At 31.0% G+C, this 25,382-nt stretch overlaps 1 protein-coding gene across 2 annotated transcripts; it reads left to right on the plus strand.

Moving 5' to 3' along the window:
• The first annotated feature begins 377 nt into the window (after nucleotides 1-377).
• On the plus strand, nucleotides 378-23,864 carry LOC134692033 (acetylcholinesterase-like). 2 transcript variants are annotated; one of them, XM_063552395.1, is made up of 11 exons: nucleotides 378-513; nucleotides 1,678-1,836; nucleotides 2,753-2,897; nucleotides 3,263-3,448; nucleotides 4,010-4,221; nucleotides 5,024-5,162; nucleotides 6,338-6,427; nucleotides 18,650-18,708; nucleotides 22,196-22,334; nucleotides 22,995-23,130; nucleotides 23,665-23,864. In XM_063552395.1, the coding sequence occupies exons 2-11, from the start codon at nucleotides 1,696-1,698 to the stop codon at nucleotides 23,861-23,863; spliced, it is 1,446 nt and encodes a 481-aa protein (XP_063408465.1). In that variant the 5' UTR covers nucleotides 378-513; nucleotides 1,678-1,695; the 3' UTR covers nucleotide 23,864. The 2 variants fall into 2 exon arrangements, with proteins under 2 accessions (XP_063408465.1, XP_063408459.1); XM_063552389.1 differs by lacking the exon at nucleotides 378-513 and adding an exon at nucleotides 1,240-1,544.
• The last annotated feature ends 1,518 nt before the right edge of the window (nucleotides 23,865-25,382 follow it).

A 25,382-nucleotide genomic window follows, 5' to 3' on the forward strand; every position in this document is an offset into this window, starting at 1 on the left:
GACATTGGGTCCCAATGCATAAGGAGTAAATTTTATTCACCAAATTATGACTTCTGGAGGGCATATAACATATGTATGTATTATAATAAGAATCATTTGCATGATTTTGTTAGCTAAAATATCAGTCACTCAGTATACTAATGTACTAAAGAACTCGCTACAAGTCACATGTTGCTCTTATACATGGAATACATGTAAATTTACTTCACTGAATTGCGTATTTAGTTTGGGAATGTTATTATTATCTGGCCTCTGACCTCAATCCTGGTCATTCTTCTACGCATAATGTACAAACGTGTCCATGTCATTTGAATACGAATTGACATTTGCAATGACGAATGTTTTGTGTAACACGCTGTATTTCGACAGTTTTAGTTTATTAAGAGACAATAACTAAAACTACTTGTTTTCAATTCACGTCATTATTACTTTTTGTCTAGTCGTTTTTACATAAATTTTGATTGATGTTAGTTTGCTTGACTTCCAGTGGCAAATATAAGATGCAAGATATAGGTATGTATTGTAGAAACCGTAGCGAAGGCTTGAAATGTCGTTAGAATGTTAATTTGGATATAGGGACACTTTTCTATTTTTTAATATGCCGGCCAACTAATGACTTTTGAAAGAATTGAGATAGATGTTACAACATACTTAACAAAGGGTATCGGATTTAATATGCCCATTCCAACCCATGAACATACTTAGAGCTTGACCATTACCTCGTATATGTAAAACGTAAGATTAAAAAAAAAAGGTAAGTGAAATCCTTCTAGGGGTGAGGTTTTACGCCGTCATATCGTTACCCTATAGTTCCCCCTTCTTCGAGTATACTTTTTTTTAGATATCGCATCAGTTATTTCAATTTGTGGTGGTAAAGTAGTTTTAAGATATCTTTTAATTCAATATAATGTATTTCACGAATTTTTTTCTTTCTACGTAGGGAGTACAGGAAGTTTTTAAGTATTAAAATTTATCTCGTAAAAAATTCTTTCAAAACTACAATCTAACGCATCTGTCGGTTATAGGTAACATAGCTCAACGCTTCGACTAATAATCTCACATGCATTTGACTTTATATTTAACAGCTCAACGCTTCGACTACTCCTCTAACACAAACATGACAGAAAGTTAACAAATTACTTTCACCGAAATAACCTCTTATTACATGGTACAGTTTTCATCAGCAATTATGTTAAAAAATATATATTAATAATACATTAGATTCATCCAATCCGTACAATGTTTATATAAAAATAATTGGGAACAGTATATAAATATTCTATATATGAAGTTAAACAAGAAAAGTACAGAAAACTTCCAAGTTAGAAAAGTTTATTTCAATGTGGACAAAAATGTTTACATTTTTAGTTATTAGCCTAGCATTTTTCAATAACGTTTCACCTGCCGCTCAGCATGGTACAACTCGAAAAACTATTTACGGATGGATTCGTGGAAAGGTTACCTCTCGTGTTCCAGGTTTGAAAGTTGAGGAATACTTAGGGGTGCCTTATGCATTACCTCCTATTGGACACTTTCGTTTCAAGGTAAGAATTTTTGTTTTATACATTTTGGAAGCGTTTTCGAGTGAAAACAAAAAAAACGAAGTATCTGTTTGTCAAAATTCGATCTGTATCCAGTGAAACTATCTATTTATATTTTCGCTTGTTTTTATTTCAGAGACCTAAGGAACCAGTCATGTGGCACCCTATCGTATTAAAAACAACGAAACTGCCCCCTGCCTGCCCTACTGTTAATCTAGACTACATACAATTCCACAAACCGGGTTTCAAAAACTTCAACGAAGACTGCTTGTACATGAACATTTATAAACCTTTGGTATGTACTTAATACAATAACGCATTCATAATTTTCAAATAGATCTATATTTCAATATTTAAAATTATACCAAATAAATACAAAAATCTAAAAAAATATTCTTTTGAATGTGTTCACTTTCAACATAGGACTTACTATGTGTACATAAACAAACATTTGGTATATATAAAGTTTTTTCCTACACGGTACATTGAAGTATAAGCTATTTTTCAATTAAGAAACAATTGATGCAAGCTATACTTTATTGTAGTTTTAACATGGGTAGGCATTATATTCGTATTACTTTTGAACTACAATTCATTGGCGTGTCAGCAATTACGAAAAAAACCTCTTGTTAGAAAATATTGTTTGTTGTGGTGATTCACTCTATTCAACAATTTCAGTAATAGTTATACAATGAGGAATAGGTGTGTCTAGATAAGAAACCCCGACGGTAGTAGACCAGATGAGTTTTTTATCAACCCACGCCGTATCACAAAGTGTATAACTTACTTACATGCGATGCTACATCCTTTATTTGCCTACATTGAATATAAACATTAGCATCCTATTAAGAACAATTTATATGGTTATATATATTAATGGACTGAGTTTTCGGGATGTAGAAGCAGGGGTTTCCAGAAACCCCACTACTCGTCGAACTCAGTGGTCAAAATCCATCGTTATTGGTAATAGTCAATCTATTCAATTCACATTCTTTTCACCGATAGAAACTATGAAGAATATCAATAGAACTGGGGCATAAATTGTTATGAATAACAATGGACTGTGTTTTCGGGATATAGAAGCAGAAGTGAAACGCGTTTTCCTCTTGATGTGTTTAATGTAATGAATTTCTTTTGAATAGTTTCTATAGCACCTTCAATTTCATTTCAAATATTCCTTAACATACTTCAACGTTTTACATTGTCTGTAGACCCGGAGACGAAAGCTGCCAGTCTTATTTTTTATACACGGAGGTTCCAACGTTGATGGAATGGGTGCAATGTTTGACGGGGACATATTAGCGGCTCACGGACAAATAATTGTTGTGACATTTAATTACAGAGTTAGCGTACTGGGTACGTATGTATACAGTAATACTTCAATATGATAAGGTAGTGCGAAGATATGGACAATTTGTAAAAACTAGTATTACAAAAAACTTATTAGAAATCATCTACAGAACTTTCACCTTTAATCAAAAGTTAAACAATTGTAAGATGAAACTTATCGACTTAGGCAACCAAAACCCGTAAGCTACAATAAGAAGAAGAACCAGCAAAACCATGTGTAAAGGAGGAAAGTGAAAGAAAAAAAATACTGAACAGAAAAAAAAAACTAAACATTGTCACTGTTTTCTTTCTTATATGTACGTTGGTGATACCATTACAAGTTCTGTAAATATAACATAAGGAATTTCTATAGATTAAAAACTAATTTTCAGGATTTTACGCTAATGAAAGTCTTGGTATTAAGGGTAACAATGGACTAATGGATCAAGTCCTGGCAATGAAGTGGATTCAAAGGAACATTAGATATTTTGGTGGAGATCCATCCAGAGTTACGATACATGGACACAGTGCAGGGGCCGCTGATGTTGGTGCTCACTTAATTTCACCTCTGACTAAAGGTACTGTCATTTTCTTTCTTTAATCAATAACGGTTCTTCTATTTTTAACAAAGTACTAGTACACTTAGTATCGAGATTGATTTAAAAAATGATAGATTCTGATTAGATGTGATTGAAATATTCATTCAATTTTTCCAATAATTCATTTTGAAAATAAGATCATGTACAATGTATGATTCCTCTCCACCAGAAAACAAATGAAGTAGATTTTAAATACAATAGGCCACTGTACGGCCTTCAGCAATGAGCAAAACCCAATATCGAATAAAAGGCTATAAAATGTCTCGACATTAAAAAATTTAAACGCTTTAAATGAAAAACTTAAATGGCCTGATTTATTTACAAAACAATAAACGAAACACAAATGTGATATACACACGACAAACATCAGTCTAAATAAAGACGATATCATACACAGACTGAACGAATAAAATATGTTTGTAATTATGTAGACTTACAAAAATGAACTGACAATTACATGTATGACCTGTTTGAATCACATGAATTCATTATGCAGTGGAGGTATAAACAGTGTCATCCCTTCCCCTCTTTTTTTGCCAGGTTTGTTTAGAAATGCCATTATTCATAGTGGCTCCCCACTTGCACACTGGTTTATGTCAAAATGTGTGCGGTCTGGTAATACATTGGTCATTCCGAAAAAATGTAGACGAAGAACCACTTTATTCCAAAGTGAGGGGCTCACAGCAAAGATAAGAAAATTAGTGGAAGGTTCTCCAATTACTGATTTCTTCTCGTCGATATCACCTGATCAGGTAAATGTAATAAAGAATCATTTTGGTATCCTAACAAACAAAGCAAATTTGTGTCAAAATTGTTGTAATTTTAATCAGGTCTCAGTAATTGTTACAACATAATTTCATTTCAGTCAAAAGGTTTTGTGTTTAAAATTGAAATGGAATTTATTGTATGAAAAAGTTTTAAAAGTTTTTACCAAGAAATTTTCCTGCATGAACTAAATTGTGTGATTTTGGATAATTTAATGTCAGCTGGTGATGTAATTCAAGCATATTTAATTTTTCAATCAGAATTCGATAACATATCGACAAACATATTAATGTCTGTGTCATTTTGGTCTTTTGTGGATAGTTGTCTCATTGGCAATCATACCACATCTTCTTTTTTATATATACCAATGAAATATTTTATATGTATATGAGGTAAATAGTATCCTTTATCAACAAAGATCTTAAAAGGAAAATTTAGAAAAAAGAATGTACCATAAAAGGTTACTGGTACCTTAAAAACAAATGTCATACGACTAGCATCTCGAGGGGACAAACATAAGCCGTTTCCATTCTCAATTATATTAAGAATAATATTCCTTAAATATTAAAACTGTTTTAAATTTTGTTTCTTTGGGTCGTTTAATAGCTTATTATACGTCAAGGGGTTTGCTCAATGTTGAATGCTGCGTTATTTGGTCTTTTTGTGATTTTTTGTCTCGTATGCAATCTTACCATTTTTTTTAAATTTTCACTAAGCAATGCATGATGATAAAAATAATGTGCCTAATTGATATCGTCCTTTAATTTTTTTTATTTGTCACTTTCAAAGGATTTATATGAAAGTACGGTTATTGATGGAGATTTCATTACTGATAGTCCCAACAAATTGTTTACATGTGGACAGTTTCATGCACATTCAGTTTTGCTTTTAATGGCACGCGATGAAGGACTACAAGCCAACCCATCAGGTAAGATGTAAATTATTAAAAGCGTTATGTGAATATTGACTAGATAAATATGTGACGTAGTATCTATGATGAGTTAATTAATTAGATAGATATATGATGTAGTAATTTGGTGTATGACTCCGCTTAGTTATATAGAACCATTACATATTTTTGATGCGGAGGATGTTGCATTGACCCTTATATTGAGTTCACACGTAATTCGAAATAGTCTAATTCGCATTCGAAACGTTTAACGTCCTAACATCAATTCGAATTAGAATGCGCGTCAAATTCGCTTTACTGACCTAACGACGTTAACTTTCGGATTACCAAAAACGTATTTTTAATGCGAATTAGTTAATCATTCGAATTAGTCAATTCGAATTAATTTGAATTAGAAAAAAAGAGCGTCTGAACGCGATTAGCGAATTCGATTCGCATTCGATTCGAATGCAATTCGAATTAAAGGTGCGTGTGAACGAGGCATTAGTTAGATAGAATTATCTCGTAATATTGACGTTTGGGATGTTTTACTGACACTAATTTAGATATAATTGTGACGTTGTATTGATGTGTATGTTTCATTGACGCTAATTTAGATATAATTGTGACGTAGTATAGACGTGTATGTTTCATTGACGCTAATTTAGATATAATTGTGACGTTGTATTGTCGATGAATTTTACAGCGAGTGCCCTTTTAATTTCAGATATTTCCATATGTACTTCGTATCAGTCTAAGTAAAACAGATTATCTGAATTAATTTTTACACGAAATTTAAAAAAAAACATTGATCACTACGACATCATCAAATTCATGTCTTATTGGAAGTGTTTCCTGTCCTTGCGAAGGCAACAATGACCAAAGTCGACCCCCTTAAATATACTGCATAATTCATTAAAACTAGTTTCGTTACACACGATTGGAATGAAAATTATGCCGAATGAAGATATAGAAAAGGGAAGCCAAAGTTATAGATCACTGTTACTAACTTAAAAAAAATGTTTTCGGAATGGTATCCCACTATACATTGTAACCAGGTTACTAATAAGCAACAATAGATCAGGGTCATTTGTACCTCCAACTCAAGCATACTAGTATTTTGAAGTATTAAAATAAATTTTATTTTTTTCGCAATACATGTGCAGGTCGGAGAGAATCAGTTGCAATTTTGACATTTTACTTGTTTATTTCAGAAATTGAACGTTTTTATAAATATGAAACAATTGATCGCTTTATAGCTGATAACAAGGATTTGTTTCCGGAAAGAAAACGGAAATTTGAAGGTAATTAAAGTATAAATTGCGTTTCACTATGTTAGGACAAATTTTGATATATAAGCTGCAATATACCGGAACCCATGATTCAATAAATTACTTTTAAGGAACAATCCTCTATCAAAGAATCTATTCACGTGTTGAAACACACTCACAGTTATACCGTATCAACTGGGAGTTATTTGCTTCATAAGCCGGTATCTCTGTAATTTTGCTACACAGAAATGTAAAGTTCACAATTAGAAAACCGAAATCCTTCCTTTATGTCGCAAATTTGTCTTATTCATCGACCCTCATTGTTCATTTCTAAAAGTAAGTCAAGGTTTGTATATGTAGTATGATTTGTTTTATGTTTGTCGAAAAAAACACCAACATTATCAACAGATAGATTCATGAAGAAAAATAATAAATTATAAAAAAAACCATTATCAACAGCATTTTAATTATATAGTTATTCCCTTGGGAAATATCATCTTTATGGCAGAACATGAAGTAAAGGATAACGCTAGATTTCTTTTTATTCTTTCTGAGATGTTAGAAGTCTGCCTCATGTGAATAAAGTCAACAGAATATGATCACGGTTGGTAACAATAAGAAAGCCGATAGCTTGAGATATTGAAAAAATAAATGAATGTGATTTGTTTTGTTCAATTATTAATGCAAGTGAAATAGTTAAAATAGAAATTCGCCTTTAGCATCCAGTTGGTTCAGTTTTGTTCAAATGAACCTCTTAGCAAAAGTGGGTTGGACATGAACTAGGCGTGATCAGCTAGCAAAAGGAAAACATTGAAAGTGTAAACAATTTGTTTGACTGATAAGATTTACAAAAACTCATTCTTATACTAGTTCAAACGATCATTTACGTTTTAACCTATAATATGAAATCAACCAGACCTAGAAAAACCAATTGCATGAGATCGCTTTCTATTTAGATCCAAGTTTATGTTTATATCGGGTAATTTAACCCTCGGCAGGTCATCTGGATGTTTAATTAGTTGGCGTCTAGACTCAAATACACACGAAATGCTGATACACAATTTAGAGTTTATGCATCGTTAATTGTTTATTTTATACTTTTTTTTATCATTTGGATATACGTTTTAGTATGTTATAAATCGAATATGAGAATTTGAGTCGGTGTACATAAATTGGACAGCTAGTTCCCTTTAAAGTCTAGAATGGAGAATGCTAGTGTAAACGGCAGATACGTCAATACGGTTCAATAGTAGAGAGACTAAAAGTTTACACTCTAATGGATTTTAGGATACTTTATGTATCAATATCTCACTCACACCTTGCACAGAGTGGATAGTTTAACACCAGCCCAGTAGTCAACATTTCGGTGTTGACATGCATATCAATAATGTGGTCAGTTTTACAAAGGAGTAGGTTCAGTAAGACCCTTTTTTGGCCCCAAAATATAGCAGATTTACAAAATTGTTAAAATGTAATCTTTTAGCTATTTATTGGAAAGAAGAATGCTTCTGCTACACAAATATGGGCTGTTTTTGACAAGACAATGCACATATATCGGGTAATAACATCATTAAGTCATGCTAAATTACTGCAATCTTCATAATTTTAGCATTTTAGTTAAATTTTAGACAGTTTCCGTCTTAAATGAAAGTGGCCGCATTCGTGTTCATTCATAATATTGAAATGTAAGTTGTATTTGATGATAATACACAACATTATAAAGGTTGAAGATGAACACGGATGCGGCTACTTTCATTTTTGACAAAAAACATCTGAAAAGTGACGAGTTTTTGCATATATGATAGATTTTTCATATTTAAGCTTGAATTGGAGCGATTTTAATGACTTAATCAGTTGAAATCTTTCACATAAACTAATTGAGTCAATTGAAATAGACACTTAAGTGTTCAAAAAGTGTTCAAAATATTTCTTTAAATGAACTTGATCTTTGACTTACCGGACCTACTCCTTTCCTGTTTACAAAAAAATTGAATTTTTCGAAATCTAAGAATTTTCTTATCCCAGGCATAGATTACCTAAGCCGTATTTGGCACAACTTTTTTAGAAATTTTGACCTCAATGCTCTTCAACTTTGAAATTGTTTGGCTTTATTAATATGAGCGTCCCTGATGAGTCTTATGTAGACGAAACGCGCGTCTGGCGTACTAAATTAGAATCCTGGTACCTTTGATAACTATTAACAGTAGCCCTAAAGTGATTTGATTGCTGATAAAATTGATCTTAACAGCTTGGAAAGAGGTTTCATGGATCAACTACTGGTCTGTATCTGCATTTAAAGTGTGAAAAATAACAAAAATACCGAATTGCAAAGAAAATTCAAAACGAAAATTATATTCCTGACTTGATACAGGCATTTTCTTATTTAGAAAATGTTGAATTAAACTTGATTAAATAGATAGCTAAATATCCCGTTGTATGCCAGTCGCATAAGATTTTATTACAAAGACAACAATGTGAGAACAAAACAAACAGACACAATAGGTAAACACGTTAAAAATAGGGGTACATCAGTTAAAATTGTGTTACTAGTATATGGGTCATCTTGATCACTATTAAAACAAATATGTCAACAAAGAAAATCAAAATGGCTTATTAATAAGGCACAAATAAAAAAACGATAGGCAGGATACAAAAATGACCAAAGCACAATAACACAATGGTGGGATGTACAATAACTGAGCCAAGCAAAATGGACACCACCAAAATAGACAAAAAAGCAAAGGTTTATAATTTACAAAGACAAATAAAAGAACACTATAAACACGTAATTTAGATGACAAATATCGTCAGAACATATAATCTTTACATCATGACCATTATGTATTATTTGTGAAGCTGGAATATTTATCATAAAGCTTTTGTAAAAAAATAAAGAATAAAGAAGAGATGTTCTTTGAAATAACCCTAGTTCCACAACTTTCTGCTCAGATACTGGCGACGTTTTATTAAGTCTTAGTCGCTATTGCAAGCTCATGGATACTGAATTAGTTGAATGTATATGTAATTACTTTTGCGTTGTATATCTCTATAGTAAAACATTATTACAGTAATATAATATGACAATATGATAATATGATATAACAATGATGTTATGATATGTCTTGATATTACAATGAAATTATAATATGACATATTACAAGGATATTATAATATGGCATTATATATATTATATATGAATAATATAATATGACATTTTAAAATAATATAATATAACAATAATGTAACATGACATGAAATTAAAATGATATTATGATATGACATGATATTACAATGATATTATGGTATGATATGGAACGCCATAGCTGTCTTATGTGTCTTTTTTATTGCTTTTCTATTATAAGATGGTGCTTTTCTATTATAAGATGGTGGTTTTCTATTATAAGATGATGGTTTTCTATTATAAGATGGTGCTTTTCTATTATAAGATGGTGCTTTTCTATTATAAGATGGTGCTTTTCTATTATAAGATGGTGCTTTTCTATTATAAGATGATGGTTTTCTATTATAAGATGGTGGTTTTCTATTATAAGATGGTGGTTTTCTATTATAAGGTGCTTTTCTATTATAAGGTGCTTTTCTATTATAAGGTGCTTTTTTATTATAAGGTGCTTTTCTATTATAAGGTGCTTTTCTATTATAAGGTGGTTTTCTATTATAAGGTGCTTTTCTATTATAAGGTGCTTTTCTATTATAAGGTGCTTTTTTATTATAAGGTGCTTTTCTATTATAAGGTGCTTTTCTATTATAAGGTGCTTTTCTATTATAAGGTGCTTTTTTATTATAAGGTGCTTTTCTATTATAAGGTGCTTTTTTATTAACCCCCAGGGGTATAAATGTGCATTTCATTAATAAATAAATAAATAAAATAAATTAATAAAAACTTTGAGCTCAAAATATCGACTTGAGTAAGTTCACCAGCACACTAGAAGACCTGATATATAAAATATTTATTACATGTATTTAATTAGATTACTATCTAATTTTGACACCTGTCGTAATCACTAATCAAGCAAATAATCATGTCATTTAAGTTTTCACACCTATTCTATATCTTTATTCTCAATAAACCATATTACATAGGTATAGAGAAGGCAAAAGAATTATGTACAATATTTACAACAAGACAGAACAAACAAAACAGTTGCTAATACAATATATGAAGTCCATTTCAGCCAGGAGCACATACACCTGTGTTAATAATCTTTATGAATTTACATAGTTTAATCAATTCTGATTTGTTTTTTGAAGACATAATCTGATTGTATTTGACAATATTTGCATTTTTTAAATAATAATTTGACATACAATGTTTCCTGTTTTCTTCAAAGTATTTACATTCTAATATATAATGCATTTCATCACCAATATCATTTTTATTACATAGAAGACAAATTCTATTGTTTCTAACTATATTGTTCCATCTACCCTGTTCAATAGGGAGCTTGTGATTTGTGGTCCTAAATCTACACAAATCAATAGACAATTTGTTCCCAAGAATTTCAAAATAACCTTCTTTTCCAAAAAAATCTTTAAAAAGTCTGTAATTTATTGCTTTTGGCGAGTTTTCAAGTAAAGAATGCCAGACTTGTACATACTGATCTTTAAGTCTAAGTTTGACGAATGAAACTAACCACTTACAATTTATAAAAGATTGCGTTTCCCATACATTTGGGATACCACATTCGTTCAGAATAGTCTTTATTCTGTTTAACCATGAAAAATTCACATTGTCATTAATAGACATGTGATAACACAATTTATATAAAATATATGATAGTTTTGTCTCTTTACCAGAGTTTAATTTCCCCCAAAATGAAACCAATCTAGTTTTTATGTCCAATTCTATAGGATATCTCCCAAGCTCCCCATAAATCATATAAGAGGGTGTAGATGTTTTCAGACTTAATAACAATTTACAAAATTTTAGATGTACCCTTTCAATCATGTCGTTATTGCCAATACCCCATACTTCACAACCATACAGTAGTATTGGCTTTACCATTTTATCAAATAAATCCAGCTGACTACATATAGAAAGATTATGTAGTCGACCTAGTCTTAACACTTCGTACAGAGCCTTGGTAGCTTTTTCTACATTAAACTGTTTTGTTTTATTGAAGTTGCCTGTTCTTGTGAGAACTATTCCTAAGTAGTTAAATTCATCAACAATATCCAGTTTTTTGCCATTAAATAAAAATTGAAAATCACATGATGGTCGTCTCCTTGAAAAAACCACGACCTTTGTTTTATCAACATTTACTTTAAGCTTCCATACATCTGTGTAATCTTGGAAACAATCTAAAAGTTTTTGGAGTTCAGTTTCTGATTCGGCCATCAAAACAGTATCATCAGCGTACAAAATGATAAAAAGTTTTAAAAAAATGTCAAGTTTTTCCTCAAGCTCTTTTGACACTGACTTTAGGCCCTCTAGGTTACAATTTTGCAAAAAAGAATCAAGATCATTTAAAAATAAAGAAAAAAGAAAAGGCGATAAATTTTCGCCTTGTCTAACACCGTTACTACATGGGAAGAAATCAGATAAGGCATTGTTATATGAAATACATGACTTTGTACCTTGATACATATTTACAATTACATTATACATACATCCATTCATATTGTTTAAAAGCATTTTGTACCACAGTGCATCTCGCCATATCGTGTCAAAAGCCTTTTCGAAATCGACGAATGCACAAAATAGTTTTTTCTTTTTTAGTTTTAAAATTTCAAACAATGTATGAATCACAAATAAATTATCGGTTGTTGAATAACCCTTCCTAAAACCACATTGGTTTTCGTTTAAAATCATGAATTCTTCAGAGAAAAGATTTAGTCTCTCGCATAAAATTGCGGTGAAAAGTTTCCCCATACAACTCAAAATGGTAATTGGTCTAAAATTTTTGGGGTCCAACTTGTTACCTTTATTTTTATAAACAGGCTTAATGTAACCAACTAGCCAACTGTCAGGTATAATACCAGTGCGAAATATAATGTTAAATAGTTTTTCGTAAAATTCAATGAATAAACTAGCTGTAGACTTGATATATTCATTTATAATACGATCATCCCCAAATGCTTTATCATTTTTCAGGTTTTTGATCCCCTTAAGAATTTCGTCTTTAGAAATTCTTCTGTTTAGATTTTCATTAAGCCTATCGACATCATTCGGGTTTAGAGTTGGAATATTTGTATTTTCTTCAATTTCTGGGGCGGCGTTCAGATTTTTGAAAAAATCGAATAATTTGTTGATAGGGATGTCAGGTTGGGCTCTCTTTTTTCTACTGTTAAGTAATTTCCAATACTCTTTTGAGTTATTGGATCTCAATGTGTTTATTTTTTTCGCCATTTTTTTTCTATGAGCAATAATTGCTTTATCTAAAGTTTTTTTGTATTGTTTCTCCGAAGATTTCATAATTTGACGATTTTCTTCAGAACTAATGTTCTTAAATTTTCTTTTGAGTTTACGATAATTTTGGCGAGCAAATTTACAATCACAATTAAACCATTCTTTATCCAATTTTACAGGCTTGTTTATATGTTTCTTTAAACCGCTAGTTTTGGTTACCCCAAATGTTGCCCTAGCAGAATTCAAAAATAAGTCACACATGTTATTAACAATCAGGTTCATTTCATTTTTGTCCATATTTGCTTCAACCTTATTAATATCTTCAATTAGGGCGTAAATCTCTTCTACATCTATCCCATTTTGAAAATCCACAATTTTATCATTTTCCCATTTTTTAATATTTTCTGGACGATTACATGTATCTGTTCCAGTAATTAAACACTGATTGTTTACAACATCTTGCTTAGTACTCGCCAAAGTTATATGTAATGGCGAATGAACATCAGAATATAAGGTGCAAAAATCAAGTACATGAAAATTAGTAAAATATTTTAACAACTCAACACTACTAATACAATAATCTACAATACTGCTATTTCTACATGTTAATTTACCATACTGTCTATCATCACCAATTCGACCATTTACAATAAATAAATTGTTTCCTTTACATAAATCTAACAATCGTTTCCCGTATCCATTTTTTACCTTGTCCAAAGACTTTCTTTTCTTTGGGATATCCAATTCTTCAAGCATATACACTTTATTTTCTATAAAATCTGTTAAATTATCGATATGTTTATCATTATGTATAATAACAAAATCGTCGTCGTCTGCTGTTCGTCCGTTGAAATCGCCAAGTAATGACACATATTTATAATTATTAGAAAAAATAATGTATTCATTTTCTAACTGACTGTAAGCATCTTGCGATGAGTAATTTGTGTATTCCGGAGGAATATATACTATGCCAAAAACAATGTCATCATCAATATCAAGTAACTCTGACGACACTTTGAACCAAAGAACAAATTGACTGTCAGTTGGTAAAAATTTAATCTTATTTGCTAGTTCTGATTTGTAACCTAAAGTTATACCACCTGACCTATTTCTTGACACTTTCTTTCTATTTTTCATTTTAAATTCATAACCTGGTAAATCAATAATATCTATATCGTCAGTTTTTGTTTCTACTAAACAAATTATATCGTTATTTTTCAATAATGTTTGAAATTCTGGATAGTTCAATCTTTTTTTAACCCCACAACAATTTAGGCACAAAATATTTAAATCATTTTTTATGTTTACAGTTTTTGTAGTCTTTAAAGTATCGTTACAGTTAAAAGTTACATTTATCAAATGTTGGTTATGTTCTCCTTGGCATTCCTATAGGTGAGTTGATTCACTACTTGGGCTTGACCCAAATCTTTGCCGTTTGTAAGGTCGACCGTTAGCATTTGCTGGAGTCATCATTACGTCCCTGAACCCTCCATTCGGTTGCCCTCTGTGCTGATCATCTATATTACTATGTTCTGTGAATGTGAACTGTTCTCCGTTTATGTATAGTTTGTCCCGCACTAATGACACCTGGTTCCCCTCTTGCCTCGCCTGTTTCATAATCGGATAAAGTTTTTTACGGCGAGTTTCAACCTCTGCGGGGAATTGTTCGTTTATACTGAATGGCTTTCCCTTGAGACGAAATGCTTTTCGGAGAACGCATTCGAAGTCTTGTCGATACAGAAAACGCGCTACAATTGGTTTAGCTCTATTCATCCCAATTTTCCCAAATCTATGGACGTTGCCAAATTCTATGTGGTGTTCAATTTGCAGCTCCTCGTAGATGAAGTTTCTCAATTTTGCTTGACAGTTTTCATCTTTATTGTATGCTAGGCCAGAAAATATTAAATTGTTTTTCATGGATCTGCACTGGAGGTCAAGTATGTTCAATTCCAGTTTTTGTACCTTTTCATTTTCCACCCGGAGTTTGCCGATTTCAGATTTTGTTGAGTTTTCCAGTTGGTTAAATTTCGACGAGAGATTTTGTATTTTTGCTTTGTATTCTTTATTTATGTTATTTACTTCGTCAAATACATTGCTTATGCCCTCAATGTTACTCTCCATTTCAGAATTCTTTAATTTAATGTCATGAACAGTTTTTTCCAGATCCCCAATTCTCGCTACTATAGATGTGATTATAGTTTTCAGTTCATCAATTTTATTTACACCTTTCTCTATTTTTAGCATTCTGTTATCCATTGTCGTGACGACTTGGAGGATCATGTTTAAGAGAACGTACGAATCATCTTCTTTTGATTGGTTAACTATTTTGCGACTTTCAGCGAGAAGTGCCGCCGTTTCTTTCAGTGACATCTCTTCACTTTATATATACTTAACACGTCAAACAAAAGGTTCAAAGGCTAACTAAAAAGTGTCACCTGAGACATCAAATACATTTAATTGAATTAACTTATATAATCACATGGCAATCAGAATCCAAACAAAGCGGCGTTTTACGTTTCCGCAAATTGGCATTACTTTTCCGAAAAAAAAAGATGACGTTTCCGGAAAAAAAAGTTTACGTTTCCGCAAATAAATATCTTACTTTTCCGGAAAAAAAGTAACTATTCCGCAAAAAATAATTATTACTTTTCCCCAAATAATTAAGGAATACCGTTGATCGAAAGCAAGGCCATAATAAAAAAATCAATATTATTTGGTTGGGCATGAAAAGACTCGGCACCATTCGTTGTTCTCTTTTAGTTGGGATCAGAAGATGATGCCCAAATGGTTGGTGGAAATGTCGAATCGCTATCTATATAAAATTCCAATATATAATCGGCAAATTTCAGCATTTATCGTCAGATGGAGAATCGGCTAATAATTCAACAAAGCATGCTTTAATCATGTCAGTTGGCAAGTAAGCCAAACCAAAGAAATGTGTTAGCCATTTACCAAAATCCAGAGTCAACTAGTTATATATAATATATTGAAGATATAAGATCAGAACCTTTTATTAATTAAAAAAATAAAATAAAATATTTATCTAATATAATTATATTCAAATATCTATAATTTACCAGGTAAATTTCCGGAAAAGTAATAAATACAAATTGCGGAAACGTATACTTTAAATTTGCGGAAACGTAGAATTCTAACTTTGAAAAATTAGCGGAAATGCAATACGCCCAAACAAAGATTACAGTGAATTGAACTTTTTATTAAAGAATGCCAAAACTGGCTCTCTCTTTTTTTTTTAAAGATAAAACTAGATAGCTGACATGGATTAAATTAAAGTGAGACCACCAATCTGCCGGTATCAAATCATTTGAAAAAACAACAACAATGTATTCCAATATGACCTTTAACATCGAAGAAGTAAACTTGCATTCAATCGTGTTCAGACACTTTACAATAGAAAATAAAGGACAGGCATCGAACACAAAGTTACTTTTGTATAATACTGCACTGTCACTAACTAGTCTGTCACTATATTTAAATTTAAAATTGAGGCAAAATATATTCACCATTCGGTGAGGGGTCTGGCGGTCGCTCAAGACCCCTAGAAGCCTTTGAAAAAAAATACGCAAAATCGTGCATCCCGAGAGCTTCTCGGACTCTTAGGAGGCACATTATTTGAGTGTCCTTTCCCTTGGAACCTCAGTCTCCAAAAACAACAAAACACCAGCCAGGTTAAAGACATCAGCCAAGTTGAAAACACCAGCCAAGTTAAAAAATACCTCAGTCAAAACAGAAAGGTTGTATAAACACCGAAATCTACTAAGATTGAGGTATGCTGATAATGGCAGTCAAGATCATCAGATACTATAAATTTATATTTTCGTATAATTTGTTTTTAAATCTCACAGATTCCTGAATTACTGGGACAATTATTGTCAAAGATATTAACACTTGTTGTCGACAAGTTGAATATATGTACAGTGTATAACGACGAGTGTGAATACCGTCCGGTCAACTTTATTTGCTCAAAAATATTTTTTTTTCACTTATTTTGTTTGATTTTCATAAAATATATTTTAATATCTTTAAGGTCTACAAATATTAAACCAATCTACCGAATAACAAAAAAGTTATGACTATTTATATCTCGTCCGGTAAACCGTGTTGTCACTATCCGGACAATCGTCTTGTCATTAGTCACTGTGGTTCCCCACACTCCCGGTTAATCACGGGAACCACCATCACATAATAAAAAAGCACCTTATAATAGAAAAGCACCTTATAATAGAAAAGCACCTTATAATAAAAAAGCACCTTATAATAGAAAAGCACCTTATAATAGAAAAGCACCTTATAATAGAAAACCACCTTATAATAGAAAACCACCTTATAATAGAAAAGCACCTTATAATAAAAAAGCACCTTATAATAGAAAAGCACCTTATAATAGAAAAGCACCTTATAATAGAAAACCACCATCTTATAATAGAAAACCACCATCTTATAATAGAAAACCATCATCTTATAATAGAAAAGCACCATCTTATAATAGAAAAGCACCATCTTATAATAGAAAACCACCATCTTATAATAGAAAAGCACCATCTTATAATAGAAAACCATCATCTTATAATAGAAAAGCACCATCTTATAATAGAAAACCATCATCTTATAATAGAAAAGCACCATCTTATAATAGAAAAGCACCATTATAATATGACATGCTATTACAATGATCATATGATATGACATGAAACTACACGGATATTGTAATATGACATGACATTACACGGATATTATTATGTGATAGATATTACAATGATATTATAAATTGTGATCACAATAGATTTGCATCCTCTCAGTAAGAACGAACTGATTGGACATAACACAATACTTGACTATTTTGGTGTAAAGAGGCAATAATAAACAATTTATTGTTAGTCATGTATTATTTTAATTTTATTTTTTGGGTACAATTTGGAAATTAGTATGGCGTTCATTTTCACTGAACTAGTATATATTTGTTTAGGGGCCAGCTGAAAGACGCCTCCGGGTGCGGGAATTTCTCGCTACATTGAAGACCTGCTGGTGACCTTCTGCTGTTGTTTTTTCTATGGTCGGGTTGTTGTCTCTCTGCCATATTCCCCATTTCCATTCTCAATTTTATTCAATCAAAAACTTAATGAGTATGTCCCAAAACATTCGGGTCATCACTTATAATATCTGGTATGTTAGAATGTGTGATCAATCATTCATTTTAAACCAAAATGCCTTCGTTTAATACCTATTTTTGAAGTAAAGGGTAAAGTTTGGGTTTTACTGTTGACATGGTAGCCGTTCGAAAATGATGCTCTTACTTTGCTTGACAATAGATACATCTGTCTCCATGTGATTCGTTAAGTTGGCGTAATAATGATAAAAAATAATAAAAATAAAATAATAATACGATAACATTCAATTTAGAATAGTTACTTTCGCTGAAAAAAACAGGTCAAATTGATTGTAGTTGTAGTTACTTTGAATATTTTAACAATAAAAAGTTAGAAAATATATGCCTTTTCCCATGAAATCTGCATCTTGTATTGCATTTGCATCTCATCGATTTGAGAAGAAATCCATACTAATAATAAAGTTCTTTCTAATAACGTTTAGTTTTTAGTTTAGTTGTTCGATTTCGTCATAGTACGATAGATCTGAGCGTCACTAATGAGTCTTATGTAGACAAAACGCGCGTCTGACCTTTGATAACTATGTATACTACTACACAGAGCAATTGTTAATTATTTGTTTAATTGTGAAGTAATTCAAAAATTAAAATATTTTGAATAGAAAGGAGAAAAGTAAAATTGCAACTAAACATTGAGAACAATTAAGGTCTGTATATGTAAATGAGTAATACAAATGATTTATACACTTCTATGATTTTGTAGAAGACATTTTGAGAGTTAACAGGGAATGGATAAAGAACAATATTTCCACGTTTCCTAACGTGAGTACGACAAGAAACAATACATGTTAGTCTAATAATGCTAGTTATGCAAAGGTTATCGCTTATTTTTCTTCTAAACTTACTACATCATTCAATCTTAAACTGATGTTGTCTTATTAATTCAGACAGGTGATCTTTTTAACTATTATAATACAATGTGATTCCATAGCCTGTAATAATGGCAACCCAGACGTGTTTTGTTTTTGGCGAAATAATGTATTTTTTTTTCGAAAGAAAGTATTCACAACTCTTCTTTCAGTGCATGGCATAAAATAAAAAAAAAACAAGACAAAGAAGAAGAAAAAAATAAAAATGATAGAAAAACAAATATGGACTATCATATGAAAATTACCCAATATGAAAGTTTTTGGTGTTTCATTATCACTGAGATATTGATGTCACCGTGGAGGATGTTTAATACGAAATTTTGCAAGATCATACAATGGAAATCGATTTTTAATTAATTCAGGCAGGATAATTTATTTACTTTGTTAAAAAAAGGAGTAATAGTTCATGAGTTTTTTTTATGTTCACAACCAGTTCCTATCAAAGATTTGATATTTCCATTAAAAAACTTTCTTTAAAAACCGAAATAACAAATACAATCACCGAAGAGGTTTCTATTTTAGAGGACAATTTTTTCTCTTAATTATTAAAAGAGTGTTATTTGTACTCGCTAGATTTCAGTTAGGACACCTGATGATGATTTAGAAAATAACTGAGAAAAAGGTTGATCAATAAAAGGTTTTAGTTTGATGATTGGAAAATATATAAACACTTTAATCGGTTTCTTTCCTTCTTAAATTCAATTGAAAAATATGGAGACATGCTATGATTCCCAATGAGACAATAATGTTTGTATTTTATCTGTGAATGGAAATTACAAAAAAAAAAAAGAAATGCTTATGCTTCAATTCTTAAAAAATGCCAACTATGTCTCAGATGCATATCCTTGTAGATTTATAATACATTGTTAAGTTTTGCCTTCAGGAAAATAGGATATCTAGTCTGAGTGTTCTTACATTTAGAGCCACAAAAAAATGAAATATATTGTTCCAAGAAATGTCTTGTTATTTAAGCAACAAACACATGTCGTTAGGAAGATGTACTGATTTGTTTCACGTGATTATTTATAGGAATATAGGAAAATCAAGTTAAAAAATACAACACAGGTACACCTATATATATATATATATAATAGTGCAAATTAAAAAAAAAAGAATGTATTAAAAATAACAAAGCTCCAGGTACAGATAAAATTTTAAATGAATATTTGAAATATTCAACTCCATTGTTAATTTCTATATACTGTGAGCTTTTTAATTTAGTGTTAGATACTGGTATTATTCCAGAAAGCTGGACCAGTGGAATTATAAAACCTGTTTTTAAAAACAAGGGTAACCCGTCTGACCCTGATAATTTCAGGGCAATCACACTTATCAGTTGCCTAGGGAAGTTATTTACGTCTGTTATAAATTCTAGATTAAATATTTTTGCTAACGAGTTGAGTCTCATCTCCGAAAACCAAGCTGGTTTCAGGAAAGGATATTCAACAGTTGACAACATTTTTGTATTGCATACTCTAATTGAGTTATATTTTTCGTTTGGCAAGAAGCTTTATTGTACTTTCGTCGACTTTCGGAAGGCGTTCGACACTGTCTGGCGATCGGGGCTATGGACAAAATTACAAAATTGTGAGATTAAAGGTAAATGTTTTAAGGTTATCTTTAACATGTACCATGATATTAAATCTTGCGTTCAGTATAATGGTGACCAGTCTGAATTTTTCCCTTGTCTTACTGGTGTAAGGCAGGGGGAAAATTTATCACCGTTTCTTTTTTCTATATTTCTTAATGATCTAGAAAGTTATTTCAGCCAGTTAGACGGTGAACCTCTTAATATTATTAAAGAGAAGCTCGAAAGTGAATTGCACATTTTTTATAAATTATTTGTTATTTTATATGCAGATGACACTGTCATTCTGTCTGAAAGTATGGAAGGTATGCAAAGAGCTCTAGACATTTTTCAATCATATTGTGATATATGGAAACTACAGGTTAATGTTAATAAAACTAAAGTTATGATTTTTTGTAAAAGAAAAACGAGACAGAATTTTATTTTTACTTTGCAAGATTGTAACCTTGAAATTGTTGATACATATTCATACCTAGGTGTTATTTTCAAATATAATGGAACGTTTATTAACACAAGGAAAAAACTTGTTGAGCAAGCACAAAAAGCGTTATATTGCATTTACAAACTATTTCGTAATGAATCAATACCTATAGATATACAATTAAAAATGTTTGATTCTATGATTGAACCAATTTTATTGTACGGTTCAGAAGTGTGGGGTTTTGAAAACCTTAAAATTATTGAACAAATCCACTTGAAATTCTGTAAGAGAATTTTGAAAGTTCGAAATTCAACTGCATCATTTATGGTTTATGGAGAACTTGGGAGGTATCCACTCGAAATTCGGGTCAAATTGAGGATGATTTCTTTTTGGAGTAAATTAGTATTAAATGAAAATAAACTAAGCAGTACCTTATACAAGTTAATGCTATGTTTAAAAAACAACCATGGTGTGAATTTCAAGTGGATAAACCACATAGAATCTATATTTAATGAGCTAGGCATGAGCTTTATTTTTTTAAACCAGTTTGCTGTATACGAAAAGGCTTTAGTAAAACAAATTTTGTGTGACCAGTTCATACAAAAATGGTATAGTGATTTAAACACCACATCACGTGGACAATTTTATTCCATGTTCAAAAAGAGTTTTGAAAAAGAAAGATACCTTATTAATTTACCAGAGTCATCTAGAATTTGGATTTCAAAATTTAGAACTGCAAACTTACGATTGCCTATAGAAACTGGTAGATGGTACAATATACCAAAATCAGAAAGAAAATGTAATTTATGCAAAGAGAATATTGGTGATGAGTATCATGTATTATTTATTTGTAAAAATGCAGAGATAGTAGATTTGAGAAACAGATATTTACCACAGTATTATAGAAATAATCCAAACATTGTAAAAATGGAAGGTCTCTTGTCACTTTGCAATATTGAATTATATAAGAAATTGTCAATGTTTATCAGAAAACTGTCTTCTCTTCTTTAAATTTTGTCTGTATTAATTTGTTAATCATTTGTTCATTTCTGTCATATTTAATGTATATATGTTATCAATAATGACCTCTTGTAACACATTGTAAATGTGTCTGAGTGTTTTCCTAATAAATCTTGAAAAATCTTGAAATCTTAAATATATAACTTCACACGTTTTTAGAAGAAATTAATCATGTCAGATACAGAAATAAATCAAACAATGTTTAAGTTTGTCAGTGTGTTCTTATTATCTTAGGTTGCATAATTCTTATTTCTATTTCATTTCGGGCTTTGGTGGTGTGTTATCTCATTGGCTGTCATGTTTGTATTTTGGTATTCAAAATTTTCCCAATTTTTAACAATTTTGTTTTAGTATCTACACATGAATGCAGACCTTGGATTTTTTGCTCCAATGGTAAAGCTAGCAGATAGAATTTCGGAAAAATTAAAGAAAGTTTTCATGCTCAGTTTTCAGTATATCTCAGAACATAAACCAGGACCACACTGGACAGGTATTATATATTGTTATTAATTGACAAATAGAAAAAAAATATATATTAAAAAAATGACGTATTTAAGTGAAATCGCACAAAATACTAGAATCATATGCATTATCATCTATTCTGGATAGTCATAAAATCCAGGGTGCATAAAACGTTCTCTTTTTTTTGAATGTTTAAGCAATTATCTGGTTATATTTATTACACACATATATTCCTACAAGGAAGTTGATACACCCTGGGAACAAAATAATTCCAATACAATAAAACATGTACTTTATCTCAGATTATACATAACTTGTCATAATGAGATAGTAATAACATATCAGCATATACAACAGTTGTTGGGTGACGTTTAGAAACAGAAGACGCACATATCTAACTTGTTTCTTACCGAAGAAATCTTTTCGTCTAGATTCATAATGTAACTGCAATTTCATTTATAATAAGGGCAAACACGCCTTCCCTTGAAATCAATTAGTCATTATGGTAGAAAAATCTAAACAACAAATTCGCATCGAATTAAAACAGCTTTAAATGTTATTTATCTGAAAACTTTTTGTGTGGGGAGTAATTGCTAAAATGTTCTGACATCATAATACTAACATAGTGTGTGTGTCTTTATCAATTCAAACGATTCAATAATTATATATTTTGTTTATTCATCACAAGGAGTACAGCATGGTTGGGATTTGTTTTATGTATTTGGAGTGCCTACAATTGGACACCCGAACTTCTCGTATACACGACGGGATGCAAGGGTGTCTAGGGACACGATGCAACTTATCAGTGAATATGTTCGAAAAGGGTATGTTACATGTTAGCGCAATACCATAAAGCGATCACAGTTTAATGTATTTTGTATTTTTGTTTCTTGTTATACAAGATAATTTGTGACTGTTTGGCACTGTAAGCGCACTAATTCCTGTTTTCTGAAAAATATTACAGCCACTGGAGTAACATATTTCTTCGTTTTTGTTTGTTACATATAACTTTTTTTGAAGTTCAAGGTAATCATTATTATAAAAGGAAGAATGCTAGGACCATTTTCATTTCCAACCAAAGAAATATGACGTATTCCTGATTTAACCAATCTTGAAACAGAAAATGAGAGCCCAAGGAGAAAATAATAAGAGTACTTGATTGCACCAAACACGACTAAATGAATATCAAGCGAAAAACATTAATCTTTCCACTTTTTTCATTTTTCAAAAGTGTTCAGGAACATAACTGATACCACATAATTTTATCGAGAAAACAAACACAAAACGAGAAAAGAAATGAAAAAATATCTTAACTGCATTCAAAATAAATGATAAAATATGATATTTTTTTTTTACAGTTTTACCAACTCAGATGGGATGAAAATGGAAATTTACAATTCATCTAGTAAATCATATAACAAACTGGATTATGTTGACGGGAAGACTATTGTGACAAATAATTTTAATTTCAGGAAACCAAGAATAGACTTTTGGTACAAGTATCTGTTTGCCTATGATAATTATAAATGTTCTAGAAATAACATTAGACATGGATAAATTTTTTTCTGATTCAAATAGGCAATGTCTTTTAAACATAACGAATTTATATTTGCTATTAGAAGACGACTGAATTAATAAAATATATTAACCAAACATTTGTCATACTTTCAGTATTTTCCTGTATACTTCACTAGTCTTGAAAGTCATTATCTTGTTATTTTACCCTTTTTCGGTCCCATGTATTTGATTAAACAGGTTGTAATATGAGAAATTCAGTAGATGTGGTATATATCCCGATGAAACACTACTTATCAAAGGATAATAAAAAAACCTGGAAGATATTTAAGGAAGAATCAAACTCATAAAGCGAAATAATACCTCTCAAAAAACGACAAAAAGACAAATAACAATACACTATACTTAACATAGAAAACCAAAGACCGAGAAAAACTAATACCACTGTGGCTGATTCAGGTACCCCTGCAGAGTAAGTATATCCTGCTCCACTTGGGACAACCGTCGGGTTTTTCACTAAATTTCGTTGATTTTATAATCTAGGAAATGTGGACGGGATTGTGGTCTGAATAAATATCCGGCGTCATCTATGAAACAGATATATTTGATATTTAATAACAAACAAGATTGCTAGGATCATTTTTCATTTCCCACCAAAGAAATATGACGCATTCCTGATACCAAAAACTATAAGCAATTTCCCACCAAAGAAATATGACGTATTCCTGATACCAAAAACTATAAGCAGCAACAATGTATCGAGTAAATCCCGATAGATAATCCATGATCTAGAACATCGTATAAAAAATTGGAGATATTTTCTTCCTATGCAGGAATAGAAGCATGGGTAAATATCCGAAAACCACCTACTAGTATTTGTCACAAGTAATGTCCGTCAAGCTAAAAAAAAAAAATATGAAGACACATGATTTTACAAGAATGATTATCCGTTAAACGATTTTTCAATATTTCAAAACAATTTTAAGAAAGGATGTATTTCCGTTTAATGTTTATATCGAAATAATGTCCACTTTACATTGCATAATCATTGTAATTGTAAGTTGAATTCAATGTCAAACTAACAAATTCGTTTTAGATCGTTTCTTGTAATTACTGAATAATAGTATTATGACTCAATAGATATAGGAAGATGTGGTGTGAGTGCCAATGAGACAACTCTCCATCCAAGTAACAATTTAAAAAGTAAACCATTATAGGTTAAAGTACGGCCCTCAACACGGAGCCTTGGCTCACACCGAACAACAAGCTATAAAGGGCCCCAAAATTATACTAGTGTAAAACCATTCAAACGGGATAACCAACGGTCTTATATATATTTCAACTATTTATTTTACATAGTAATTTGGTTTTCCATTTCATTTGGGTATTTGATGCAATATAAAGTATGGGCTCCACAATTTAACCGAATAATTAAATATACAGCAAATTTGGAGAATAAGAGTGCTAATTTATATATCAATATACTAAATAAATAAATGATTGGGAATATGTTAAAGTAATAAAAAGTCAAGAGAATTTCAGAACGCAATTTGGTTCCGAA

The sequence above is a fragment of the Mytilus trossulus genome, chromosome 1 (assembly GCF_036588685.1).
Source record: "Mytilus trossulus isolate FHL-02 chromosome 1, PNRI_Mtr1.1.1.hap1, whole genome shotgun sequence".
NCBI classification, from domain to species: Eukaryota; Metazoa; Mollusca; class Bivalvia; order Mytilida; family Mytilidae; genus Mytilus; species Mytilus trossulus.